Genomic DNA, 26991 nt, shown 5'->3' on the forward strand with positions numbered 1-26991 from the left:
GATATACGACCATATAATCTGTTGGATTTATTTACAACGAACTCATAATACATCAAGCATTTTTGTTAGAGAAAAATGAGATAATTTCATAAATCGACGGCAGCCATGTATTTAAAGAGTATATTGTATGTATATAAACGTCACGATTATCCAATGAAAAGTGACGTAACAAATGTGCAGTATTATAAACACATACACGCAAAATTAAGGAGGTTCAATATAATTATATTCTTTAAATTAAGCATGATGCTAGAATATGATAACATAAACATTTAGAGCGGAAAAAAACGTAGGGGTCACCGATCTCATTTCCTGTACGTGAATTTGATTTTTTCCTTAATTGTGGTTTTTTCAAGGTCATATAACTTAAATGTAATTCTGAAAAATCTTTTTTTCTCCCGCTTATTAAGTTCTTTACTATATGTGTGTACATTTTTAAAGAAAGACTTAATTCCATAAAATACTTCTATTACCTTTTTTTATTTCATTTCATACTTTAAAATTCTTTAAACATATACCATATCTGAAACCATTTTTTTATATATGCCCCAATTTAAGAAAAAGAAGAAAAAACGCGTAGGTCTTTACTAAAAAGTAATAGAGAAAAAACTTTTCCTGAAATAACTCTTACGCTGTTAACATAAAATTTATTTATATTAGTGTTCTCACTATATGGTAATATAACACAGTGACATTAAAAACTGAGGTTGTTTTTCGTATTCAAGAAGCATGTTCTGTTTATCTTTACAGAGTATCTTTTATATGTCTGTATGACAAAAATGAACTTACGGTCTTTTTAAGTCCAAGGTTGAACGTAGATTATTCAATGATAATTATGGCTGAAGTAATTTTTCAATGGCAGGAAAATGAAAAGCGGACCTCGGACATATACTTGTACGAAACGTATATATAATAATTAATATCGTTTTAAACATCAAATAAACACGTTTCTCAGATGTCAAAGTAAGAAGAGGGCTGTACTCAATTGAAAAATGCGTTACGTCAAGTTAAACTCTTTAAAAATACAAAAATAGTATCGGGCCCACCGCACTGCGTTGCAACCGAATTCACCGCCGTCTGCGACTAAAACATTTTTTGTCATTTATTTTATAAACAGGCAATAATAATTTCCCAATTTCCCAAATTATAGTTAATTTGTGAAAAGTATCATTGATTGGATGTGATGCCGATGCATTTATGGGGTCGTTTTGCACACATTTGTATGTGTTTTAACCAAAAACTAGGCAAAAGTGGGCGCCCCTCATCAAACTGTACAGAAGTATTTGCATAAACGGCAATGGATTGCACCGTGTCCTTGTAATAGGTTGAAAGAGTACATATGTGGGCTCCAGTCTCACTGAGTGTTTCCAGTAAAACATTAAAACATAAAACAAAATTCAGTCATATACTTACCGAAAACAGCAAACGGCCATATTTTATCCACCGCTTCTGCGACGAATACTCGACCGTCGCTGCGGTAGAACCACCGCTTCTGCGAAAGCTATGGCCAGTAAAAAAAGACCGATAGCAAAATATTTTTCTATATTCATAAAATGCGTCTTTAAGCAATTAAGAAAACAAAAGAAACACACTTTAAATAATTTTGAATTAAAATTGTTTACAACTCAAGGTTATGGGTATTTAATGTAACTTTATTTCTCTATTAAACAACACTCCTTCGCTGTCTAAAAGAGCCTATATTCAACGGAATACAGTAACATATTAACAAATACATTTTTCATTCACTGCTGCATCTGCGTTGTTGAAAAATCACTAGATATTTAATTATCTGTGTAAAAGGTTTGTGTAATTGCATAATACTCAATTTAAAGTTGCTTTTTGATCTCGAAAGAGAATGAGTGGAATTGTCCTTGTGATGGAGATGTGCTATTTGTACTTTTAACGTTGTTTGAGAAATTAACTTCAAGTGGTCCTGAAACGACTTTCGTTTTCCCATCATTTCCTTTTAATGTACTCGCACCTCTAAGTAAGGCAAATATAGTGTATTCCCTTTCTGGTTCAATATCGATTGGTTTGTCGAACAAAACAATTTCATAATACTTAGAAACCTCATATATTATCCTTACATTCTTTTCAGCTATCAATACAGATGTGTCATTTTGCAAACTTATTGTACCTTCTAAAATACCTTCTTCATAAGGAGCAAACAAACTTGCACCTACAATCTTACATGAAATGGACACTTTAAAGTTCAAAACATCGGGATTTCCGCCATAATTCCATTGCTTAACATAATTCGGGCCAAATCTTTGTACTTCGATAATTTCCGTTCTATAACTTCGATTTTTTGATATTACTTGAAACGGAGATGATGTGTTCTTGCTAGCTATCCCTGCTATATTTTGAAAAACGAACACCTTTTCTTCTGAAGTCAATATATTTTCAACGGCCACATTCTCTGCAAATGTTTGGAACGACATTGTAGCAAACCGCACTGAATATATGAGGTCCCCTAACTCACGCCTTTGCTCTAGCTCTGAATGCTCATGAGTATCACTTTTACTTTTACAATGTGCAATTGCCCATTTCTTGCATGCATTGTACACAAATAATTCATCTACATAAAGTTCATCTGATTCTATAATTTTCTTTAAAACTTCTTTAGAAATAGTAGACAAACCATCCGATTTTAACACTGTCTTAGCGTTCTCCGTCACAAACGTAAGGCATCTGTTTTCTAATTCATCTTCGTCGAATTGATTTGCATGTTGTAAAATTGTGCAAACGTTGTCTGAAGAAATATTTGTGTTCAGAAACTTTTGACATGCTTCTCTGAGGCGTTCCAATCCATACTTCTTTGAACAGTATAGTAGAGCCATTACATTATTCTCGTTAACGCTGCAGTCTTCCGTGTAAATAAACCTTCAAAGAATTATTATGATTTATAAATTCAATGACATTGTAGTATTGTGATATCGATAAAATATTGCAATATTTATATCAACATGTATATTCATTCGCTATGCATTTTATAAGCCCGAAAGAATTTTGGGCATATTATGTTATACCCCATGGCGTCCGTCCGTCCGTCCGTACAAACCCAGAAGTACTTGTGTGACTTGGAGAACAATGGGTAACATTAAATTCTCCTTGATCCTATTCATTCCGTTTTTACTTGTGTGTCTTTTTTTAAGCCTTGTGTGACTAAAAATGGCCAAAAAGATCAAAGGAAAAGTCACATAAGTACCATTTTGTGAGTACCTCCGTCTGTCCGTCCGTCCGTTAGCAATTTGGTTTCCGGAGCATAACTTAAGTTCCATTTGGCCAACAATATTCAAACTTCATAGGATGATTGTTCATATCGGGTAGAAGACCCCTATTGATTTGGGGGTCATAAGGTCAAAGGTCAAGGTCACTATCACCTTAAAACTGAAAACAGTTTCCGGGGCATAACTTAAGTATCGTTTGTCCCATAGTGTTCAAACTTCATAGGAAGATTGTCCATATTAGGTAAAAGATCCCTATTGATTTTGGGGTCACAAGGTCAAAGGTCAAGGTCACTATTACCTTAAAACTAAAAAAAAGTTTCCGGAGCATAACTTAAGTTCCATTTGGCCAACAGTGTTCAAACTTCATAGGATAATTGTCCATATTGGGTAGAAGACCCCATAGGGACCCGGCACAGTGTTGGGATAGTGTAAAAAAGTAATTCTAGAAAAAAATATATAGTTTATATGTAATATATAGACAAGGGGTTGAACTCGCCAAATCGGCAGAATGCCACTAGTCCAGTATAAGTCAAAATTGCAAAGTCATTTTTACGTAAATCATATTAAGTTATATATCAATTTGCAGCTAAATGACATACCTTGAAAACGCAATTCTAAACCATGTCATTGAACCAACCCGCACTAAATCGATAAAACAAAACCAAAGAAACAACTTACTGCTGGAAATTGTTTTAAAACCAATCAATTATAGCAAACATTCAGTTTTTTTAACTCTTCCGTTTTAAAGCCTTGAGACATACTCGGCTTCGGTTGTAAGACACTGTTTGATTGGACGATACTGTGACCCAGCTCAGCTTTTGTATTTTAATCAACCAATGAAATAATCCGTTTCTAATCGGTCACGTGATAGCCAATGGATGCCGATAACAACTTTCATTTTCACATTCAGAAATTAGTTGTTTACAGATGTAATAAAACATTTTAAAAATCGATTTTAGGCGGTAAGTTGTTTCTTTGGTTTTGTTTTATCGATTTAGTTCGGGTTGGTACAATGACATGGTTTAGAATTGCGTTTTTACACGTAGAAAATCGAGTGTTGACAGGTTGCACGGTTGATGTCGACCTAGCAAAAATACGATGTTCCATCCGAAATATCGGTTTGTTATTCAAAAACGGTTTAAGTGGGAACAATAATGCTATTGCCAACGTCAAGGGATGTCATTTAGCTGCAAATTGATATATTATAACTTAATATGATTTACATAAAAACGACTTTTCAATTTTGACTTATACTGGACTAGTGGCATTCTGCCGATTTGGCGAGTTCAACCCCTTGTCTATATATTATATATAAACTATATTTTTTTTCTAGAATTACTTTTTTTACACTATCCAAACACTGTGCCGGGTCCTTTTGAAAGACACCTAATTATTAAGGACAAGATCGCTATTACTTCAAAACTGAAAACAGTTTCCGGATCATAACTTAAGTTCAATGTGGCCCACAATATTCAAACTTCATAGGATGATTGTCCTTTATGGTATGATACCCCTATTGATCTTGGGGTCACAAGGTCAAAGGTCAAGATCACTATTACTTTAAAACTGAAAACAGTTTCCAAAACATAACTTAATTTCTATTTGACCCATAGTGTTGAATCCGTATAGGATTATTGTCCATACTGAGTAGAACATCCCTATTGATTTTGGGGTCACAAGGTCAAAGTTTAAGGTCGCTATTACCTCAAATTTGAAAACAGTTTCCAGAGCATAACTTAAGTTCCATTCGGCCCACAATATTCAAACTTTATAGGAGGATTGCTATTTGAAGGAGGTAATACTTTATTTAATTAATGTAATGTCTTACTAATGCTTCATCCTTACTAAACAAAAGGGCCATGATGGCCCTGAGGTCGCTCACCTGTTTATAGGCCCCCGGAGCTGGGCCAGTTTAAACCCTAGAGCTTTAATTTGAACAGACTCGGAAGAGTCACCCATTAGAAGATGTTTTTACTACACACATATAATGAAAAACAACGATCTCCCCCCCCCCCTCGCCCCCATCGGCAGGGCCAATTTAAACCCACGGGCTTTTATTTGAACAAACTTGGTAGACACCCATAAGAAGATGTTTCATGCTAAACATCTTAGCTCTAACTCATTGGGTTTTTTTAAAAGAAGATTTTTAAGTTTTTACTATACACATATAGTTAAAAACAATGACACCCCTGGGGCGGGGCCCGTTTTGACCCCAGGGCTTTTATCTGAACAAAATTTGTAGACACTTACTAGAAGATGTTTCATGCTTAATATCTAAACTCTACCTATTTGGGTTTTTTTCAAAGAATATTTTTAAGTTTTTGCTATACACATTTAAGGAAAATCAATGGCCCCCGGGGCGGGGCCAATTATGACCCCAGGGATTTTTTTTTAACAAACTTTGTAGACACTCACTAGAAGATGTTTCCGCTCTAGCTATTTGGTTTTTTTCAAAAAAGATTTTTTAACTTTTTGCTATACACATATAAGGAAAATCAATGACCCCTGGGGCGGGGCCAATTTTGACCCAAGGGCTTTTATTTAAACAAACTTGGTAGACACCCATTAGAACATGTTTCATACTAAATATCTTAGCTCTAGCTCTTTGAGTTCTTTAAAAGAAGATTTTTTAAGTTTTTACTATATGCATATAGGGAAAATCAATGACCCCCTGGGGCGGGGCCAATTTTGACCCCAGGGCTTTTATTTGAACAAACTTGGTAGACATTCACTAGAAGATGTTTCATGTCAAATATCTAAGCTCTAGCTCTTAGGGTTTTTTAAAAGAAGATATTTAACGTTTTTTCTTTCGGTTGCCATGGCAACCAGAGTTCTGCATGGAATTAAATTCTTTGAACAACTTTGTTAAGGCTTCACACAAGGAACATCCCTGTGAAGTTCCATTCTGATCTGCCTTATGGTTTCAGAGGAGATGTCGTTTTAAAAGTGTGAACGGACAACGGACGTCGTACGACGGACGAAGAGTGATCCTAATAGCTCATCCCGAGTATATGCTCAGGTGAGCTAAAAAAACACTTTCGGGCATATAATGCTACGCCTTGCGGCGGTGCTCTTGTTATAAACATACCATGCAGAATCTTAGTGAATATTATTTTTCATGCAATCTAAGCCTAAATTTGCAGTCAATCAAAAATTATTTCTTTGCGTTTCAAACATGTTTTAAACGGAAAGTAAATAATGTTTTTCAAACAATTATATTCAAAGATTTCCTAGTATATTTAACCAGAAGTTCACAGACTTAACTCTTATGACGACTGTTAAAGTACTTCAATTGAAATATTCTAAAATACCTTAACAAATCGCGGAATATAGCAGGTTCAATATCAGGAACATCAACTGTTTTATTGATCTCAGGAAGTGATCCACAAAACATTGTAAAGAAGACAGTACTTCTGCTTGCTAATATGAATCGGTGCGCCATTATTTTCTCTTCCTTCCCGCTTCCAACAAGAAATGTGACATCACAAAGTCTTTCATCTTGCAACATTCGCCAGTTAGTCTCCTCAAACAATCTATTGGATTGCCACGCAAGTTCTTTTGAGCATTCCATGTTTGTTGAGTTTGAATCAGCAAAAATTTGTTATATCTGCAAGAAAAATATGAATGATGAAATATCAAAACAATCGATCTCTCAAAGATTACGTTAATCGTGAAACTAAAAAACGAACAAACAAACAAATGGAAAAAACTTAGTGCATCAAATCATTTCTGTACGAATGCTTTGTTTTCTTAACGATTGTTCTTTATTTATTGATAGGTGAGAACCTTGAAAATTATATTGAAACCAATTTAACCCCCATCCCCACAATAACTTAATAAAGTGCCCGATCAAGTGCATATACTGAGTGAAAGTCAAAATAAGTTAACATTTTGGCAATTTCTTTCAATTTATAATTCATTTCGCATAAACGATAATTAACTAACAATACCCAAGTGAATTTATATAAAAATACATCGAAATAAACCTTCAACGTTCAATTTATAAAAGGAGTGGAACAGTCTTTTTATATTTTAAGCAGATAAATAACTTATCCTTAACAATGTTCAAGATCAACTATTATAACACCCAGTCTTTTGAAATAATGAGTCAATTCAGTTCAATTTGACAATGAGAATAATGAGCATAATGTCTCTTTAAGATGATATTATAAGATTACCAATTGTTTAAAGAACTATCAATTCTTTACACTTATACACAATATCAACACATCACTGCTCAATGACAGAATGAAGCAAATGGTAACATAATTCTTTGTATACTCCGAACAATTTTTTTTCAAAAGCTTCAAAACATAAAAGAAAAAAAACTAGGTAACGCTTAAATTGAAGAAACAATATGCACCGCTTATACATTATACGCAAAGGTATCTTGTTTACCATTATTTTGTACTGATTAGGGGAAGTAACCGCTGTGGGGAGTTACAAACGCGATTATCTATTTAACTGTTTGAATGTATAGACATGTATCTTTGTGTATCTATTTCCAATGTCTATTTCTATATGGTGCTTACTTTATAATGTGATATGATACGCATAACATTAAAACACATGCGATATCAAACTATGAATACGATTAAAACATTAAAACATCAAATATTGAGTGCAAGTTACCTTCAACTCAGTTAGCCTAATTAATTTGGCGTGAACGGTTTGACCCATTTTACAGACTTTTTTTTCTTACTGTCAAACCGTTACGCCTAATTTTAACTGTCATTTTTACGCACGGAAAATCTACCGGTAACACTATCGATAGTTTGGACTGATTTTTACTGCTTAAACCTGAAAGTAACTTCAATTACCTCTAAAGATCAATAGAATATAAATTTTAGTACTAACTTCTCCTAGAAAAAATATTAGATTGTACCTGTCTTAACGCATACATGCGATTTATTTCAAATTTGTACTGTCTACTCTATCTTCGGCGGACATGTTATGACGTCATCGTAAAAAATCGATTCCGTGAAAGCTGGTAGTAGCTACCAGTGTGTCTAGCAGGTAAGTGTGGGTTACGCATGAAGATTAAATTAAACAAAATATCGGGGAAATAAATCTATTCATTATTTTTAATAAATGTGTGCATTATTAAATACTATTGAAAAGTATCATTCTATTTAACCTAAAATGCAATGGTCGCAAATAGGCTCCGTACAAGTACTGTTGTTTCATATTTTTTAAATATTTTAATACATGTACTCAACATTTATCAATTGGTGGTTTGCCTTCTTGTTTACTGCTAATGACTGCCAAATGTCACTCTCGGATAAAATACTGACTTCATTTATACATGCATATTTATATGACAATTAAGAACGTAAAAGAAATATTGAAGGAAACTATTTGAAATACACTTCAAATTATTCAGTATTTGTACAAATAATATTTCAAGAGCTCTTTTTCACCGATTGCCGATATATAATACCATATTAAACCTATTGATAAAGTTAAATGTCTTCTTGACATACTTTATTAATTTACTAAAAGGGAACTTTATTGTGATCCAGCCATATGATGTGTAACTATAAAGGAAGGGTCACATATTTTAATTGAAATAAATTTTAAGTAGAGGATATTAAAAAAAGTCATTGAGAAGATCAGAATTTTCAAATGAACAGATTAAGAGACTTATAAATGTATAAGGTGTATGTCTTGTTGTTTCATACTGTTTTGGTGACACTTTTGTTTGTGTCCCTTGTTGTTTTCTCGTCTATGGTAAGTTTCTTCCCTTTGCCCCTAGTTTTATTTCTTTATTTCGCCCCCTCCCCCGAATTTCCTATCCCCTTCTCCTGTGCCCGTTAACTTAGTGGTCCTGTTTCATACTGTTTTGGTGACACTTTTGTTTGTGTTCCTTGTTGTTTTTTCGTCTTTGGTAAGTATCTACCCTTTGCCCCTAGTTTTTATTTCTTTATTTCGCCCCCTCCCCGAATTTCCTATCCCCTTCCCCTGTGCTCGTTAACTTTGTGGTCCTATTAATCATTCATTTATTTATTTTCTTTGATTTCCTTCTCAGTTACATTTTAGTGATAAGCCTGATCGTGCTCTCCCTTGCGCCCTTTCCCGTTTTAATTTAGGATCCTCCTGGGCTCCTTGCCAATGGTTCATGTTCCTGGGTCATGTGGGGTTTGCGTTCATTGAACGCCGCCTTTCCTTGTTCATCTTGTTTATCATATTGTATACATGTATACCGAACCGTAACAAACAGATAATGATTATCAATACAAGGTTCGGCAAACAAGCAAAGAAATGTAAAGAAACAGAAAAAACTTATCCACATTCATGTATCCACCCTCCAAAAAAAACCACCAAAAACGCCTGAAACTGCAAAATCGAAACATAAATACACAGGAGTGCCAAAGACGGCTTTGGTAGGTTCAAGTGCTCCCTTTCGCCGGTTTAAACAGAATTGATCACTTAAACATAATAATGTTGAAATTTTTAATCAACATCCATGCACAGATGTGTACATAATACGGCGGTAATCATGGAACTTTCAATGTGACACATTCGAGGTGCCGTTCAACGGGAACTAGATAACATGGAATTTTTAATGGGTATCAGAGGTTTTGGTGCCTTTTGCGACAGTCGTTCCAACATTTCTCCCATCTGTCTTACATTGTTATGCTATTCAACATCTAAATAACGGTCACTAAATTTCCGCTTGCTGTGTTTTTATCATAAACCCCGTCAAATCTGTGCGACAATTATATTTTACTGAGGACTGTCTGAAATTCCATTTTATAGTTTAAAAAAAAATAAATTATTTTTTATAATTAAACCCTATAGGAAATATTCGTATTTATTAATCCGATATCTATTGTGTCGTTTTTATATTTTGATGCTTTGTTTGGTGCACTTATCTCTTTTATCATGAATTGGAATTGTTCGTATTTGTTCGTTTTTCCGCTAAAGTGGGCGTGACGTTAATTGTAAAATTACGACGTCACGTCCGTTGATATTATTATTATTTATTTACCTTGAAAAAGGCATACATTTGCCGAAACGTTGGAAAAATAAAAAATGATATTATACGTGTTATTGCTGTGACTTTATTATTTTAACATTTTATAGTTTGAAATTTTAAGATTTTTTAAAGTTATTTTGGGTTGTTTTGAACTTCTTCCCATACACAACCGTCCTCAATTTCTTTTAAAGAAAATAAACTAGAAAATGATATGGAGTGAAATATAAATTGAAATTCTTCTTTGCTTCATCATGTATAGTATAATTATAATTCATTAATTAAGATGTACCTACAATTACATTGTATTTTCGTATGTGGGAAATCATGGCAGGGTTATAAAATAAAAAGGTAGTTCAGAAATTTCACCTAATGATCACAGATTTAAAAATTCCAACTTAATAATATCTAATTTGACAATTTAAACGGACTTAAATGCAGTATGATCTGACATCGGACATCATAAACTATTTAATTTCTAAGTAAGGTTATCATAATTTCCTTTACACATTCTCTTTTTAATGCTGAAATATTTGTGTGTGAATAAAAGAGTTATTCCTGCAATAATTCATATAAATAACATAAACAAATTGTATAATAAAAGCTTGGCAAATACAATCGATTGCCGCCGATACCTGTGTTACACCATGGATTTTACCAGTGTTTACAATTTTTACCATGACACCGTTTTCCAATATGGCCGCTTTCAATAATTTTCAACGATTAAAAAAATTAAAGTGGAATATTTAGACTTCTGTTCGACTTTGAAGTATGATAATTTGGAACCTTGCATAAAAAAACGATTCTCTTTCAGGTAATGTAGACCGTTTCTTTGAAACTTTTCTAGTTTTCGCTCCCAACAACTTCTAATTGGGAAGCGTCCGTGCATAAAAATGCAGTTCGTGGTTGGACTTGGAAAAAGACAGCGCCCGTCCAAAATTATCTCGGTGTCTCTTTGACAAGTCTAATTAGTTGGACTACAACTCAGTATGACACACTGTGAAGCTATATATGCTTTATTTACCAAGAGTCGTGGGCATTTCTAAAAATAGACCAGTGACGTATGATGACGTCACAGGAACAAGCATGGAAATAACCAGAAAATGCTGAACTATTTGTATTTTGCACTGTCATGATCTTTAATGCATCTCTTAAGACTTATTTCCGATTATCTAGCTCATTTTATAAAGGTACCATTTTGCATTCACATGCATTTTGCTTTTCCTTGAGGCGTGGCTAACATGTATACATACACGCCCGTTTAACTCACAACGAGTGTAAAATGTCCATCGGTAAAAATGTTTGTGAGCAACTTCCGTTCCTCGTTGTGAGCACCCATCTATGACGTGTGACACGATAAACAAGATGAGTTTTCATAATTTTTGAAGATTACAGACATTTATTGTAAAAATATCGGAATGCAGTTAGCTAGCGATGTGTTTTCCGAGTATGCACATGTAAAGATATTGCCTGTTGGTGGACAATTTGATGGAAATACCGTGCGACACAGTCACTCGGGGTAGCTGGAAAACTCGAGACAACTTCTCTCCGGACCAAATTTAACATTGAAAACGTCGATTCTGGTGAAGTTTTGTGCATTCTAACCTAAAACAGATGCCCACAAGTCTTCTGCGTAAATTATTATCTTCAAAGTCTTCATAGAAATGAAGATATATCCTTTTTTGCTAAACTTGGTTGCATAATATTTAGAAAACATTCTGTTACAGTATTTTTAGCCTAATACACAGATAAATACCTTATTAACAAAATATAAAGAAAGAAAGATCGTAACTGTAAGCAAAAACAAGATATTTCTGCTTGTATATACTGACCTTCACCATCCATGTGAAGCAGGTGCTTTCTCGTATTCTCGTGGAATCTGATTGGTTGTTAAGGCTCGTCGCTATGTGATGATTTTATTCTACAGACCAGTTCAAATCATTAGTGCAACTCCTGATTAAGTGTAAAATGGCTTAAATCTGTAATTTTATTGTGTTTTCATAACAGCTTGGCAGGCCATATCAAACTTTTAAGATCATATTGACGCCTCTTTGGTACCAAATGATTTTGATTGTTCCAAAAATAGTTTGAACTCAATTTAGTGTTGTTATTTACATAAACTCTCTGATATATATTAAGTTTACGTTTATTTATTAGTTACTTATTAGTTATATGAGCATTAAACAATGAAAACTACTGTTTTCCATTGCAGTTGTCAAAAATGAAATGTGTTTAGGATAAACAATGTTTCATTATTGGTTTTTAATTGGAGGTCATATTATATATTCGTGGAACAAATATTTTGAGCTGTATTGTATAAATAGTAGTGTGAGACCGTCATTTGAAGCGTCTTGCGTCAGAGACCCGCCACATGGAAAAAACCCAGAAAATTGATGATTTTGGGACGAAAATTGATATATTTAATGTTTATTCTCTGGATTTTACGATTATTTCCACAGTTATTTTGGGTTTTTTATCTGCTTTTGTCGCATGTCTTTTATTTTTTATTGGAGATGAAAATGCTCTGCTAAATAGACAAGTTTTCGGATATCGACGGAAGTCGCGAGCGTCGCTTCCATCCGTTTTAATTATTCCACGAGAATACGAGAAACCCCGAGAATACGAGAAACAGGGATACATATGTATCCCGAAGCAAACAATTAAAAATACATGTCCACCTTCTAGTATTCTGGCACATAGCCCTGTGTTTTTTCATTGTTTTGGTCGCGAAAATCAAAGCGGATTACCCCTATTCGCAAAAACAACAATATATTAACGTCAAAAAATTAAATCACGAGCTATAGTGTTTCTTCCTTCTTAAACAATGCACAATCTGCCATCCACCTACTTTTTTCACTATTCTAAGTCTTTCTGCATACCCCTTTAATTCACCGGAAACAATACAACTTTACCCCCCCTCCCCCCCAAGACGATTCACTCCCCCCCCCCCCAAAAAAAAAAAAAACCAAGACAACTCACCGCTCAAGACAGTTCAACCCCCCAAAATAGATAAGACAATTTCACCCCTCATAAATGATAATCATGTTTATGGTTTTAAAAAAATCAAAAAGTCAGTACATGTATATTTATTTAATATGTCATTTTAACTTCCGGGTCGTTTTGATAAATCTGCATATCGGGCGAGTATCCAAGTACTCGGATAATCACGAATCAAAATTGAAAAATCGAGTACGAATATTTGTCAGTTTAGAGATTGTGGATCGCGATCTTATTTGTTTATATACATTCACTGTTTCTCACACTCTAAAAGTCAATTAATAAAATTAGGATTTGAGCATGAATTATGCGACATATACCATAATAAAATTTTCTGATAAAAGACATGAAGAAAACAAACAAGTACATGATGCTGAGCTAGGAAGACATTCGTATCGAAAAAAGAATCAATTTATCCACAGGAACTTGACATTCTATCAACATTAACGATAATATCCAAAATAAATCCCCCTATATAGTTATTTATACTATATAGGGTATTTTTATATCATTAAATACAATGTATTGGTTTTTTTAATAGAATTTAAGTGAGTCTGTGTTTATCTTTATTGAGCCTGATTTTTTGTCATGAACATAAATGAATACTTTTTGTCGCTATTATTATAGATTTAAACGTGACATGTATCATTTAATAATCCAAAATTTGCGAAACTCAAAGTTAAAATTTGTCAGTGTGACATCAAACATCCTGTCTGCGGAAAATGATGGGAAAAGAAGTCCCATCGGTTTTTAACATTTATAAAATTCAACCACCAAAATTTACTTCCAATGAAATTAGAAAAAAAATAAATTTTAGAAAACTAAATTAAAGTTCAGTTTTTATTGGTGTCTTTGATAACAATCTAAGAATATATTTTGTTGGTTCGATTTATGAATCGTAAGTGCTGGGCTGTAGGATCAATCGGATGCCATTTTCCGACGATCCACACCTATCAATCGGGTGAACTATGTTGATTTGGCATGTTTTTTTTGCCCCAGGGGGCGCCGGGGCGAAGCCGAAAAAATTGAGAACCATTTGCCTTCACGCTGTGGGTTCCAATCCCGCCAGAGACTGTGGAAAGTTATTTTACTAGCTTACGTTACACCGATATTTCTACTCAGGTGCCTGAAACAATCCGCCGAGGAGCACATGCTTGGGGCTTCCTCCACTATTAAAGCTGGAACGTTGTCGCAATATGACCTACGTAAAACGTAATAAACGCGGAAATAAAAATCCGCGATAGAATAAGGGACGGTAAAAACTATGGTTTTCCGCCAAAAAACACATAGGAAAAAGTCAAAGAACCATACTTCTGTCAAACAATAAACAAATAGATTAAAAATCCAAACAATTGATGACAAACATTTTGCGAAAGTTTGGTTGAAATATAGGGAAATTGCACATAGAAGAAATCTGCTTTGCAAAACCGTTTACCTGATGCTGATCAACAAAACTCTGTCGATCAAAGAACTCAATTGTCAAAGAACTCTGTTGGTCAAAGAACTCTGTTGAAAATATTTTTAATGTATCTTTACTTGAATGTATCATATTTTCTCGTGTAAGTAAACCTGTTATAATTATGATCAAATTAAAGATTTTGTTGAAGAAACCATAATTAAACTTGCTTAACAATTTGGGGCTACACCAACTGTTCTTACAAAATCGTCTGACATGGACTCTGTTGTTAAAGGAATGCACAGTATCATGTGAGAAATGCATGAGATAACCATTGAATGTACAACGATAAGCTATAATGGTAAGCATGGGGGATTGGCTTATTGACATATCTCCTTGTCTTTAAAATGAAAGATTACTTTTTGTACGTGCCGGACGTTGCACAGGAGATTTGGTATATCCTGCATAAAAAAGGAGTCACTCTCAAATAAAGCTGTGATGTTTAAACATAGTCCTTCATAATTGGAACCTTAAAGATATGTCTTACTTTGCCTATTGTCATATTAAGATTTTGATACCTATATATGAGAACAACTAAAAAGAGCTACGTATTTTGCAAATATAGATGATACAAACAGTGTGAAATTACTCACTTTAGTTAATTTGATTGTATTTGTTATAACTCAAATGGTCTTGAAGTTATTAGATAATTGGTCACAAAGTTGATATTAACTTTGAAATAATTGAATAATGGTATTTCTCCCATTACAGTCTACAATACCAAACTTTCAGGGTTTTCAATTTTCTACAGAGATGTAGAACTTGTTTTAAACTAGCGATCCTTCTTGACTAATGATGTTCGGGTTTGCGTGGAAATGGTCAAAATAAAGATTACGAGTTTGTTATTGATATTGGGGTCTGATTGTAATATTTTTAATAAAACTGTGGTTTATGACACAAGTAATGATTTCGTGCGATTTCTTCGTCCATAATAGGTATGGCCATCAGGATAATGAATAAACCATACAATACGACGTCTTATTTCATGCTTTCCAGTGTTTTACTGTAATATATCAGATGATTATATTATGATAAACCACTAGTGAAATTTATAAAATATAATTTTCACTGTAGCCGGACTATATCCGAATGCGAATGAAAAGAAAATCATAACTAAATGAAATAACAGGCAGAAATAAATGCAGTCATATGTAAAATTTGCTTCTTTAGGAAAAGAAAGTCGATGTAACCTTACATCATGTTTAAAATGTAACAAAATTAGAGAAATTCTAATAAACTATATTTCAAAATTGATGATGTGACGTCATGGTGTGATGACGTCACAAAAGGAGAATGCGCGACGTTACGCGGCAAAATCAGTAAAAAATACCTAAAATCACTTAAAAAGCATGAAATAAAAAAAATTATTTGTTTTACATATAAGATTTAAATATATTTCATTCGTGAACACCAGCTATTATATTTTCACTCGTGGCTACGCCACTCGTGAAAATATTGCATCTGGTGTTCACTCAGTGAAATTATATTTCAATCTTACATGCAAAACAAACACATATCCTCTATATGTATTGTTGTACGACGTGAGGGATACTGTTTATCTATTCGATTTGCAGAGTATCCTATTCCTAAAAATTGTTGCCGCAATGCTGTGATCAAACTGACGTCATAAGAAACAGAGAGACAAGTCAATACCTCTTCAATAATCCAATCTCTAAATCAGTACACGTGATATAAAACGATGTTTACGATCTTACGCCAATATCACAAAAAGCAAAATGTTTGTGTTGACTTCCCTTGAAATATTCCAACACATTTTGCCAAGCATATAGACAATATAGTTTAACACGCACCCAGTGTCAAAAAATGTTAAATATATATTTCTAAAGAAATTCTTACATGTGATAATACAAGTATCTGAAATCTTATTATATACATGATTGTCAGTTACTTCAATATTAGCATATAAATGCACGAGTATTTACAACACATCCCTTAAGGTTTTACAATTGTGTTATCGCAACATCTTAGACCGACATAATATTGAAAACAAAACAATTTTAAGCAATAAATAAAACAAAAAAGTAAAAAAAAATGAATGAATTTTAAATTTAAATTGTTTCTTATTTCCAAGTTTCATTCAACTTTAATTTTTATTACATAACACGCCTTTGCTAAGCAGAAGTGGCAACATTCATCGGTGAAATGTTGACAAATACATGTTTTATTCACCCGCACGAATTCTTGTCGAAGACGTTGTTTTCAAGTTTTCACAAAGATGTCTTACAATCTACAATAATAAAGGTAAATGAATAAATGAATTTTTGCATAAGCATCATATGAGTGTGGTAATGTCACTACATCTGCACAAAAGATATGTGAAATTGCATACAACTCAATTTAATGTTGCTGTTTGATCTCGAAAGTCAATGAGTGGAATTGTCCTTGTGATGGAGAAGTGCTATTTGTACTTTAAACGATGTTTGAGAATTCAACTTCAAGTGGTCCGACTTTTACTTTCCCATTACTTCCATAATATGTACTCGCACCTCTAAGTAAGGCGAATATGGTGTATTCTGTCTCTGGTTCAATATCGATTGGCTGGTCGAACAAAACATTTTCATAATACTTAGACACCTCATACATAATCTTGACATTTTTTTCAGATATCAATACAGCCCAATTAATTACCCCCACCCCAACACTACCTTAAAGTGAAAGTCAAATAAATTTTGTCATAATTTCTATCAATTTTATAATTAATTTTGCATGGACGATGAATAACTCACAAGGCGAAAGGGAATTTATGTAAATATACATCGAAATAAACCTTCATCATTCAATTTTATAAAAGGAGTGGAACAGTCTTTTTATATTTTAGGCAGATAGATAATTTATCCTAAACATTTTCAATATCAATTATTATAACAGCCAGTCATTTGAAATATTATTAGTCAATTCAGTTCAATTGGACAATGAAGAAATGTTCATAATGTCACTTCAAAGATGTCATTACAAGATTACAATTTCTTTAAAAAAATATCAATTCCTTGCACTTATACACAGATTCAAATTTTGGAAACAAGTTACATATCACTGCTTTAACAACTTATTCCATCGGTACACTAATGACAGAATAAATCGTAACAGACTCTGATTTTTCAAATCTCCAAAACATACAAGAACACCATCAATTAATTACGTGTAGTTTTTACCGTTGTGCTGTGTTTGTACTAAACGCATAATCATAATAACACATAATGAAAAAATACTATAAAAAACGTTTAAATTGAAAGAAAAAAGAATATGCACCGCTTATACATTGTGACGATTGTTCTTCTATAATGATATTTAGTGGTTTTATACCTAAATTGCCGATAAGTTAAATTGTAAACAAATATGTTATCCTGTGTTTAAATGTATAGTTTGATCTTTTATAAATAAGTAAATAATACATAAAAACTAAATGAATAGATTTAACAACTTATTCGTAGCAATAATTTGATATAACGGGCATATTTTTATTATTTCTAAAATATCAGAACAATTCGTACTTAAAATCATTCGAACTCAATGCCATTCGTACCAATATTCGAACCATTATCAATATCTCTTGGATGCTTGATTTCTTCAACTTCAGTAAACGATCATTAAATATACATGTAACTACATAATTGGGTATAAAGAGAGCTCAAAGCTGCGGACAATCAGTCTCTGTCCAGCTGCCGAAGTGTCAACACCACAGAAATAATTAATTAATATTTTAGTTTAATTACTTGCATGGTTCTTGCACTATTTACGAAGTATTTCAATTGCATCAATTTAACATTGCGTTAGGTGTAATTGTTATTACTAAAGTATTGAAAACTTGATATCCAAGTGGTTTTTCTATATATATTAAACAGCCTAAAAAGTGTCACCCCAATTTTATATCAAGATCAAGACCACTAATTATCTTTCAAGCACATTACTGTTATAACATTAGTTAATTAAACTTGATTCCAAAGTTTGAACAAATCATTGTATAATCATTTGTAACTAATCAACTGGCAAAGTAGCCATAAGAAAAATTATATTATAACAGCTAGCCCGTGCACGTTACAAAATTGCGCCCAACGGGGGACACATCTAGCTTTAGATAGGCTTACTTACCCTAGACTTTAAGAACATGGCTGAGTATAGAAGTAAATGTTCCGATAAAGACTTTTGTTATATGTACGATGAAATGGAAAATCTTAGGAATGAGAATCATAGGCTGAAACTCCAGAGAGAGATTGATAGTCTTCAAAGACAAATTGACCAGACAAGTATTGAGCTGGCTACATCAACACCTGCTATGGTAAAAACAGAGAATACTTATGAAGGTTTTACACCAAGTAGAAAAGACTACCTCAAAGCCTAGACGTCTTTTGCCTTCATTGCCTGTTCAAAGTGAAAAACATGAGAGGGATGTGAAAGACAGAATGATCACCCAAAGACGGAGGATTGTTGACTTGCTACCCCCTGAAACTCCAAAAGAACAACAGAAAATTGGATAACAATCAAACTTCAGACAAAAGTTTTGATTACAAAGTAAAAGATTTCAAGGTCTACTTTCATGAAACCTGCCAACTTAAGACGGAACTTGTGAATTTGACAACTATAAAGCACACTTTGACGCTTGTGCAACTTTGAATGGTTTTGGAATGAAAATGAGAAAGGTTTATACTTATCTGTATTCTTTACGAGGACAAGCTCAAGGAAGTGTTCGGAAATTTGACAACAAAGACACACAATTATGAGGAACTTGTGAGAGCACTCGAAGATAGATTTTCACCAAGAAAAATTTAGCCGACTTGAGTTATATTAAGAGTTCAGTTTAGAGATAGACATCAAAAAAGCTACCTGAATCAATTGGCTGAACTTTTGGACAAGATGTTCGTCGTTCTTGCCCCAAACTTGGCCGTGCCCTTCATGCTCCCTATAGATGGTTCGTGACACTTTAAGCTAAAGGGAACAATTCATTAGATGCCACTTGTAAATTCAGACATGCGTCCTCAAGATAAAACAACTAGGCCCATTGATTTGAATGAATGCAGTTTAAGGCCATGCTGTAGAACTGGAAGCTTTCTACAGGGCTGAAAAGAAAGCCAGCAGGGAATGATAAGAAGTTCGCAGACAGATAAACTTGTCAAAAGAGTTTGACAAAAACTTCAAAACTGTTGTATCTTTGACCTTTTAAAACAAATTTTGATAATATGCAACGTCAAGGAAGATACGGGCGGCAAAAATAACTACTATACTAGAACACCAAATAGATATGATCAAAGACGTGTACAACATTTTCCACATAAGAAACTTTCAACATCGTTATTACAATGAAAATAGACAAAGAAAACCTTACATTAATACCTCAGTTTATAAAGGGATCTGATAGTGGTTATACAAGAAAAATCGTACAGGGCGAAATTGTAATGAAGTACATGGACAGAATCTACAAAACAGAAGTACTCACGCAACTAACAAAACAACAAGGAGCGAAAATGACAAACAAAATATTAATTCGGCAGGGCATTTAATGGCTGGTTTATATGCTTATGTCAAAGGTTGATAATGTGTCAGTCAATTGCTTAGTAGATACTGGAGCTACTGTTACTGTTATCTCAGAGAAAACTTTTGGCTTAAACTTAAGAAGCAATAACAAAATTACACATTTTGAACTTCCTGTATCATCAACAAGTGGTGATCTATTAAAAATCAAGGGACAAACAGAGATAGACCTGAGGTTTAAAAGACACCTTTATAAGACAAAGGTTTTGTAGTGGCTGAAATTGGAAATGATATTGTTTTAGGTCTTGATTTTATGCAACAGTATGGTGTTTGTATTGATGTTATTAGAAATACAATGAAATTGAAAGGGCATACTGTTAATTTATATTGTAACGGTAAAATATGGTGCTTTGGTATTGATCTATCCGATGAAGTCGATAAATCTTCTGAATCTACGACGGTCAAATGTAGAGTGACAGGACCAGAAGTAAAGCAGAAATATAATGTTCAAGTAGAAACAAAAAGAAAACAACGTAAAAAATCGAGATAGGGCTAAGCATTATGAAAAGTTCTATTTTAAGTACTTCAATGGCGGGGACAAAAAGACAAGCGAAAGTAAAGGAGGCAGCGTGAAAAATGAAAAACCAGATTATGCGACCACTGTGCCCTGGTATGTAAGACGAGCATTCGAGAGATTGTTAACTTCGAAGGACATATAACTGAATGTAGAAAGAGAGATGAAAAGAGAAGAACCTGCACAAGATGTAGTAAGGCTTTCCTTAAATTACAGTATCTGAAGAGACATATGAAAATAAAACATGGGCTACAGTCTGATTTTCAAAGATGACAAAGTGATTCAATTAAAAAAAAAGGTGAATAAGTTAAGAAACATAATGTGGAAGAAGAAGACTGGGATCATGATCCTGATATTGAACTTATGTGTTACACTGAATCTGAGAATGAAAATAATGATAAAAGGGAAAGTGGCGAGAAAGAATTATACATAATAAGCAGAGGTTTTGTACTGATCAGGGGAAGTAACCGCTGTGGGGAGTTACATATATTCTGTTATCTAAATTGTATAAAGCTAGTCAAGGGCGATGATTTATTTTAAGTTTTGCATGTATAGAAGTGTATCTTTATGTATCTATTTCCAATGTCTATTTCTATATGGTGCTGACTTTATAATGTGATATGGTACGTTAAACATTAAAACACATGTAATATCAAACTATGAATACGATTATAACAAAATACACCAAATATTGAGTGATATTAAATTTAACTTTAAACTTAGTGTGACACACCTTCAATATCTCAACATAAAGGAGAAGGTACATTATTTATTTACTTACCAGTGTAATTAAGAAAGTAAAAAGTTATCAAACTGCATTTATAATCTGTATTCCCCTTCTAGTTTAAATCACTGTTTTTGTGTAAATCTAATAGTAAATCACCTTTTGAAAAACATTGAACTTCCGGGTCGTTTTGATAAACTGTATGTCTAGAGGTTGATTTGTGTCATGTATTTCCGCTCCACGGGGCGCCAGGCGAAGACACGAGAATACAAGAACCACTTGCCCTCATAGCAGTGGGTTCGAATTCAAACAGAGACTTCGGGAAGTTATTCTGCTAGCTCACGTTACATCGGTAGCTATGCTCAGGTGCGAGAAATAATCCGCGGAGGAGTACCTGGTTGGAGCTTTCTCTAACTCTAATAGTAATGCTGGAACGTTGTCGCAATATGACCTACGTAAAAAACGTATAAACGCCAAAATAAACGTCCGAGATAGAATAAGGGTCGAAAAAGTAATGTTTTTTCGTCAATATAACACATAGGAAAAAGTCAGAGGACCATACTTCTAGCAAACAATAATCAAATAGATCATAAAATACCAAATACTTGATGACAAACATTTTGTGAAAGTTTGGTAGATTTAGAGATATTGCACATAGAAGAAATCTGCTGACGATCAATAATCTAATTGTAAAAGAAGTCTGTTGGTCAAAGAACTCTGTTGAAAATATTTTAATGTATCTTTACTTGAATGTATACATAACATGTAACACACTTTCCCGCGCAAGTAAACCTGTTATAATTATGATCAAATTAAAGATTTTGTCGAAGAAACCCTTAAACTTGCATAACAGTTATGGGCTACACATACTGTTCTTTCAAATTCGTCTGACGTGGACTCTGTCGTTACAGAAATTCATGGGAGAAATGCTTGACATAACCATTGAATGTGCATGGAACAATTTTTGCCAACGATTAGCTATAATGGTAAGCATGGGTTATTGGCTTTTTGGCATATCTCCTTGTCTATTAAATGAAAGATAACTTCTTGTACATGCCGAACGTCCACAGTACTTAGATTTTGTATATTCTGCATAAAAAAGCCAGTCGCTCTCGAATAAAGCTGTACCAATGTTTAAACATAATTGAAACCTTAAAGATATGTCTTACTTTGCCAATTGTCAATATATTACGATTTTGATACCTATCTATGTGAACAACTAAAACGAATTCCGTACGTATTTTGCAAATATATATTATACAAATAGTGTGAATTTAGTCAATTTAGTTAATTTGGTTGTATTTGTTATAACTCAAATGGTCTAAAAATATTTAGATAATTGGTCACAACGAAGTTGATTAACTTTGAAATAATTGAATAACAGAACAGTCTACAATACTAGGTGGTTGTGTTGTTATAGTGGTTCATGGGGCAGACGAAGTAACTTTTCAGGGTTTTCTTTTATCTACAGAGATGATATAGAACTTGTTTTAAACTAGCGATCCTTCATAACTAATGATGTTCGGTTTTGCGAGGAAATGGTCAAAATAAAAAGTAAAGAGTTTGTTGCTGATATTTGGGTACGATTGTAATATTTTAATAAAACTGTGGTTTATGACTCAAGTAATGATTTCCTGCGATTTCTTCGTCCATATCAGGTATGACAATCAGGGTATCGAATAAACCATACAATACGACGTCTGATGAAAATTGATGTAACGTTGTACGACATGAGGGATACTGTAATTTTATTCGATTTGCAGAGTATCCTGCCAATTCCTAAAAATTGTTGCCGCCATGCTGTGATGAGAACAACCCAAATATGCTTCATAGAACTGAGATCATAAGAAACAGAGGGACAAGTCAATACCTCTCCAATAATCCAATCTCTAAATCAGTACACGTGATATAAAACGATGTTCACGATCTTACGCCAATATCACAATACCAAAACTTTTGTGTTGACTTCCCTTGAGATATCCCAACACATTTTCCCAAGCATATAGACAATATAAGTTTAACACGCATACAGTGTCAAGAAAAATGTTATATATATATTTCTAAAGAAATTCTTACATGTGATAATACAATTATCTGAAATCTTAATATATACATGAGTGTCAGTTACTTCAATGTTAGCATATAAATGCACGAGTATTTACAACACATCCCTTCAGGTTTTACAATTGTGTTATCGCAACATCTTAGACCGACATAATATTGAAAAAAACAAAACAATTTTAAGCAATAAATAAAACAAAAAAGTAAAAAAAAATGAATGAAATTTAAATTGTTTCTTATTCCCAAGTTTCATTCAACTTTAATTTTTATTACATAACACGCCTTTGCTAAGCAGAAGTGCCAACACTCATCGGTGAAATGTTGACAAATATATGTTTTATTCATCCGCACGAATTCTTGCCAACGACGTTGTTTTCAAGTTTTCACAAAGATGACATACACACTTCAATAATAAAGGTACATGATTCTTGCATAAGAAAAATGAATCGTATGATTATTTCTGGACAAAAGATATATGCAATTGTATACCATTCAAATTAATGTTGTTGTTTGATCTCGAAAGTTAGAGAATGAATTTGTCCTGATGTTGGTGATGTTCCATTAGTACTTTTATTGTTTGATGAGAATACAACTTCAAGTGGTCCTGAAACGACATTGTCTTTCCCATTATGTCCATAATATGAACTCGCACCTCTAAGTAAGGCGAATATGGTGTATTCTGTCTCTAGTTCAATATCGATTGGTTTGTCGAACAAAACATTTTCATAATACTTTGACACCTCATACATAATCTTGACATTTTTTTCAGATATCAATACAGATGTGTCATTTTGCAAACTCACTGTACCTTCTAAAATACATTCTGCATCAGGAGCAAACAAACTTAAACCTACCCTCTTACATGGAAATGGCACTTTAAAAATTTTTGTACACAGACAGCTTTGAATAGCCCCCAAACCCGTACCATATTTTATCTGTTTTTAAAACTTTTTAGTTCAACAAATTTTTTTACCCTTTTCTCCTTGGGATTGCTTGGGAAAAGGAAATGAAGTTTTCTTTTCTAGTTTTCCTGCAATAAACCTTTAAATTCGGGGAAAACTTTTTTTTTTTGGCGTCAAAAGGGGCTCTTTATTGGGCCCCATTCTCTTGCAAAAAGTTTTTTTAAAGAATTGTAGCAAATCTCACTGAATATTATGAAAGGGCCCCCAACTTTCCCCTTTGTGCAGCCCCTGAGGGGTCATTTTTATCACTTTTTCCATTTTCAATTTTTGCAATTTTCCCATCTCTTGCATGCATTTTATACACATTAAAATTTATCTACAATAAGTTCATTATCAAAAATTTTTTTTTAAGAACTTCTTTGAATAGTGAAGACCACTGATTTTAACACCTTTTCAGCGTTCCCCATCCAAATTTAGACATGTTTTCAAAATACTTCGTCAAATTTAAAATTGCTGTTGCAAATTGTACAAACGGTGGGAAAAATATTTTTTAAAAGGAATTTTGACATTTTCTTGAGGGGCTCCAATCCAACTTTTTGAACGAAAAGTAAGCCCTTACTTATTTCGTTAACTGCAGTCTTCTGTGTAAATAAAATTCAAAAAAATATATTTTAATTGAATAAATTCAAGCATTGTGTATTTTAAAATTGGTTTTTAGCAAATTTTGTAATATTTTAATTGCTCTTGGGGCTTCTCTACAAACAAAAATGGAATAGCTTGATTTTTTAAAATAATCTTTTCTTTTTTAAAAAATTAAAATTTGTTTTCACAAATAATTTCCGGTCTTTAATTAACAAACATAAATATTTCTTTAGTTAAAAATGTTTGAAACTGGAAACCCCAAAATTTTTTAAAAAATTATATAATAAAATAATTTAATTTTATCAGGGAAATTATAAAATTAAATATTGAGAAAATATTTAAAAAAACCCCTTTAAAAAATCGCGAATTAGCAGGTCAATTTCAGGAACATCAATTTTTTTTGGTCTCTGGAAAGGGTCACAAAAATTGTTAAAAAACTACTCCCTTGCTAATATAAATCTGGGGTTATTTTTTCTTTCCCGCTTCCACAAAAATGTGACTCACAAAGTCTTTCTTTGCAAAATTTCCCCGTTAGTCTCCCCCAAAAAATCTGTTGGATTGCCAGCAGGTCTTTAGCATTTCCCTTTTTGTTGGGTTTGGTCAGCAAAAAATGGTAAAATCTACAAGAAAAATATGAACGATGAAATATCAAAACAATCGCTCGTGCAAAGATTACGCTAATTGTTAAAACTTAAACACGAACAAACAAACAAACAAACAAATGAAAAAAACTTAGTGCATTGATCAAATCATTTCTGTACGAATGCCTTGTTCTCTTAACGATTGTTTTTGTAGCCCAGGGGATTTATTTATTGGTGAGACCCTTGAAAATTATATTGAAACCAATTTTAACCCTCTCCCCCACTAACTTAATAAAGTGCCCGATCAAGTGCATATACTGAGTGAAAATCAAAATATGTTTACATTTTGACAATTTCTTTCAATTTATAATTCATTTCGCATAAACGATAATTAACTAACAATACCCAAGTGAATTTATATAAATATACATCGAAATAAACCTTCAACGTTCAATTTATAAAAGGAGTGGAACAGTCTTTTTATATTTTAAGCAGATAAATAACTTATCCTTAACAATGTTCAAGATCAACTATTATAACACCCAGTCTTTTGAAATAATGAGTCAATTCAGTTCAATTTGACAATGAGAATAATGAGCATAATGTCTCTTTAAGATGATATTATAAGGTTACCAATTGTTTAAAGAACTATCAATTCTTTACACTTAATTATACACAATAAACAAGTTACACATCACTGCTCAATGACAGAATGAAGCAAATGTTAACATAATTCTTTATATACTCCGAACAATTTTTTTCAAAAGCTTCAAAACATAAAAGAAAAAAAAACTAGTTTACCGTTAAATTGAAGAAAAAATATGCACCGCTTATACATTATATTCACAAGGTATCTTGTTTACCATTATTTTGTACTGATTATGGGTAAGTTACCGCTGTGGGGAGTTATATACATGCAAAGCTTACATTAATTCTGATACCTAAATTGTATAAAAGGCGATTACTTATTTGAAGGTTTGCATGTATCGACATGTATCTTTATATGTATCTATTTCAAACCCAAACAAACAAACAAACAAATATGATGCTGACTTTATAATGTGATATGGTACGCTCAACATTAAAACACATTCGATATCAAACTATAAATACGATTAAACTCTTAAACATTACATATTTCGTGATATTAAATTTAATAAGAGTAAGTTACCTTCAACTCAGTATGACATAGTTTAAATACTTTAACATAAAAGAGAAGCTCTATATTCACTTACTTGTGTAATAAAGACAGAAAAATGTTATCAATCCTGTATTTATAATCTGTATCCCCTTCTAGTTTAAATCATTGCTTTTGTGTTAATCTAATCTAAGTCCACCTTTTGGAAAACATTGAACTTCCG

The 26991-nt window shown here is 33.0% G+C and overlaps 1 protein-coding gene across 3 annotated transcripts; it reads right to left on the reverse strand.

Annotated features, from left to right (window-relative positions):
* Window positions 1-1536: 1536 nt before the first annotated feature.
* LOC132755384 (BTB/POZ domain-containing protein 6-A-like) lies at window positions 1537-26844 on the reverse strand. Of its 3 annotated transcripts, none has more exons than XM_060746254.1 (3): window positions 26802-26844; window positions 6542-6837; window positions 1537-2883 (listed from the first exon to the last, which is right to left on the reverse strand). In XM_060746254.1, the coding sequence occupies exons 2-3, from the start codon at window positions 6799-6801 to the stop codon at window positions 1827-1829; spliced, it is 1317 nt and encodes a 438-aa protein (XP_060602237.1). In that variant the 5' UTR covers window positions 6802-6837; window positions 26802-26844; the 3' UTR covers window positions 1537-1826. The 3 variants fall into 3 exon arrangements, with proteins under 3 accessions (XP_060602237.1, XP_060602236.1, XP_060602238.1); XM_060746253.1 differs by lacking the exon at window positions 26802-26844 and adding an exon at window positions 12039-12103; XM_060746255.1 differs by lacking the exon at window positions 26802-26844 and adding an exon at window positions 11963-12021.
* Window positions 26845-26991: the final 147 nt, after the last annotated feature.

This window comes from Ruditapes philippinarum, unplaced genomic scaffold, assembly GCF_026571515.1.
Source record: "Ruditapes philippinarum isolate M1 unplaced genomic scaffold, ASM2657151v2 ctg8448_1_1_1_1, whole genome shotgun sequence".
In the NCBI taxonomy this organism is placed as follows: Eukaryota; Metazoa; Mollusca; class Bivalvia; order Venerida; family Veneridae; genus Ruditapes; species Ruditapes philippinarum.

Coding starts and splice junctions, on each gene's coding strand:
- LOC132755384 (XM_060746254.1), bottom strand. CDS start 6,801: ATGGAATGCTCAAAAGAACTTGCGTGGCAATCCAATAGATTGTTTGAG. Junction 2,884..6,541: donor ATATTCCGCGATTTGTTAAG/GTATTTTAGAAT, acceptor AATTCTTTGAAG/GTTTATTTACACGGAAGACT.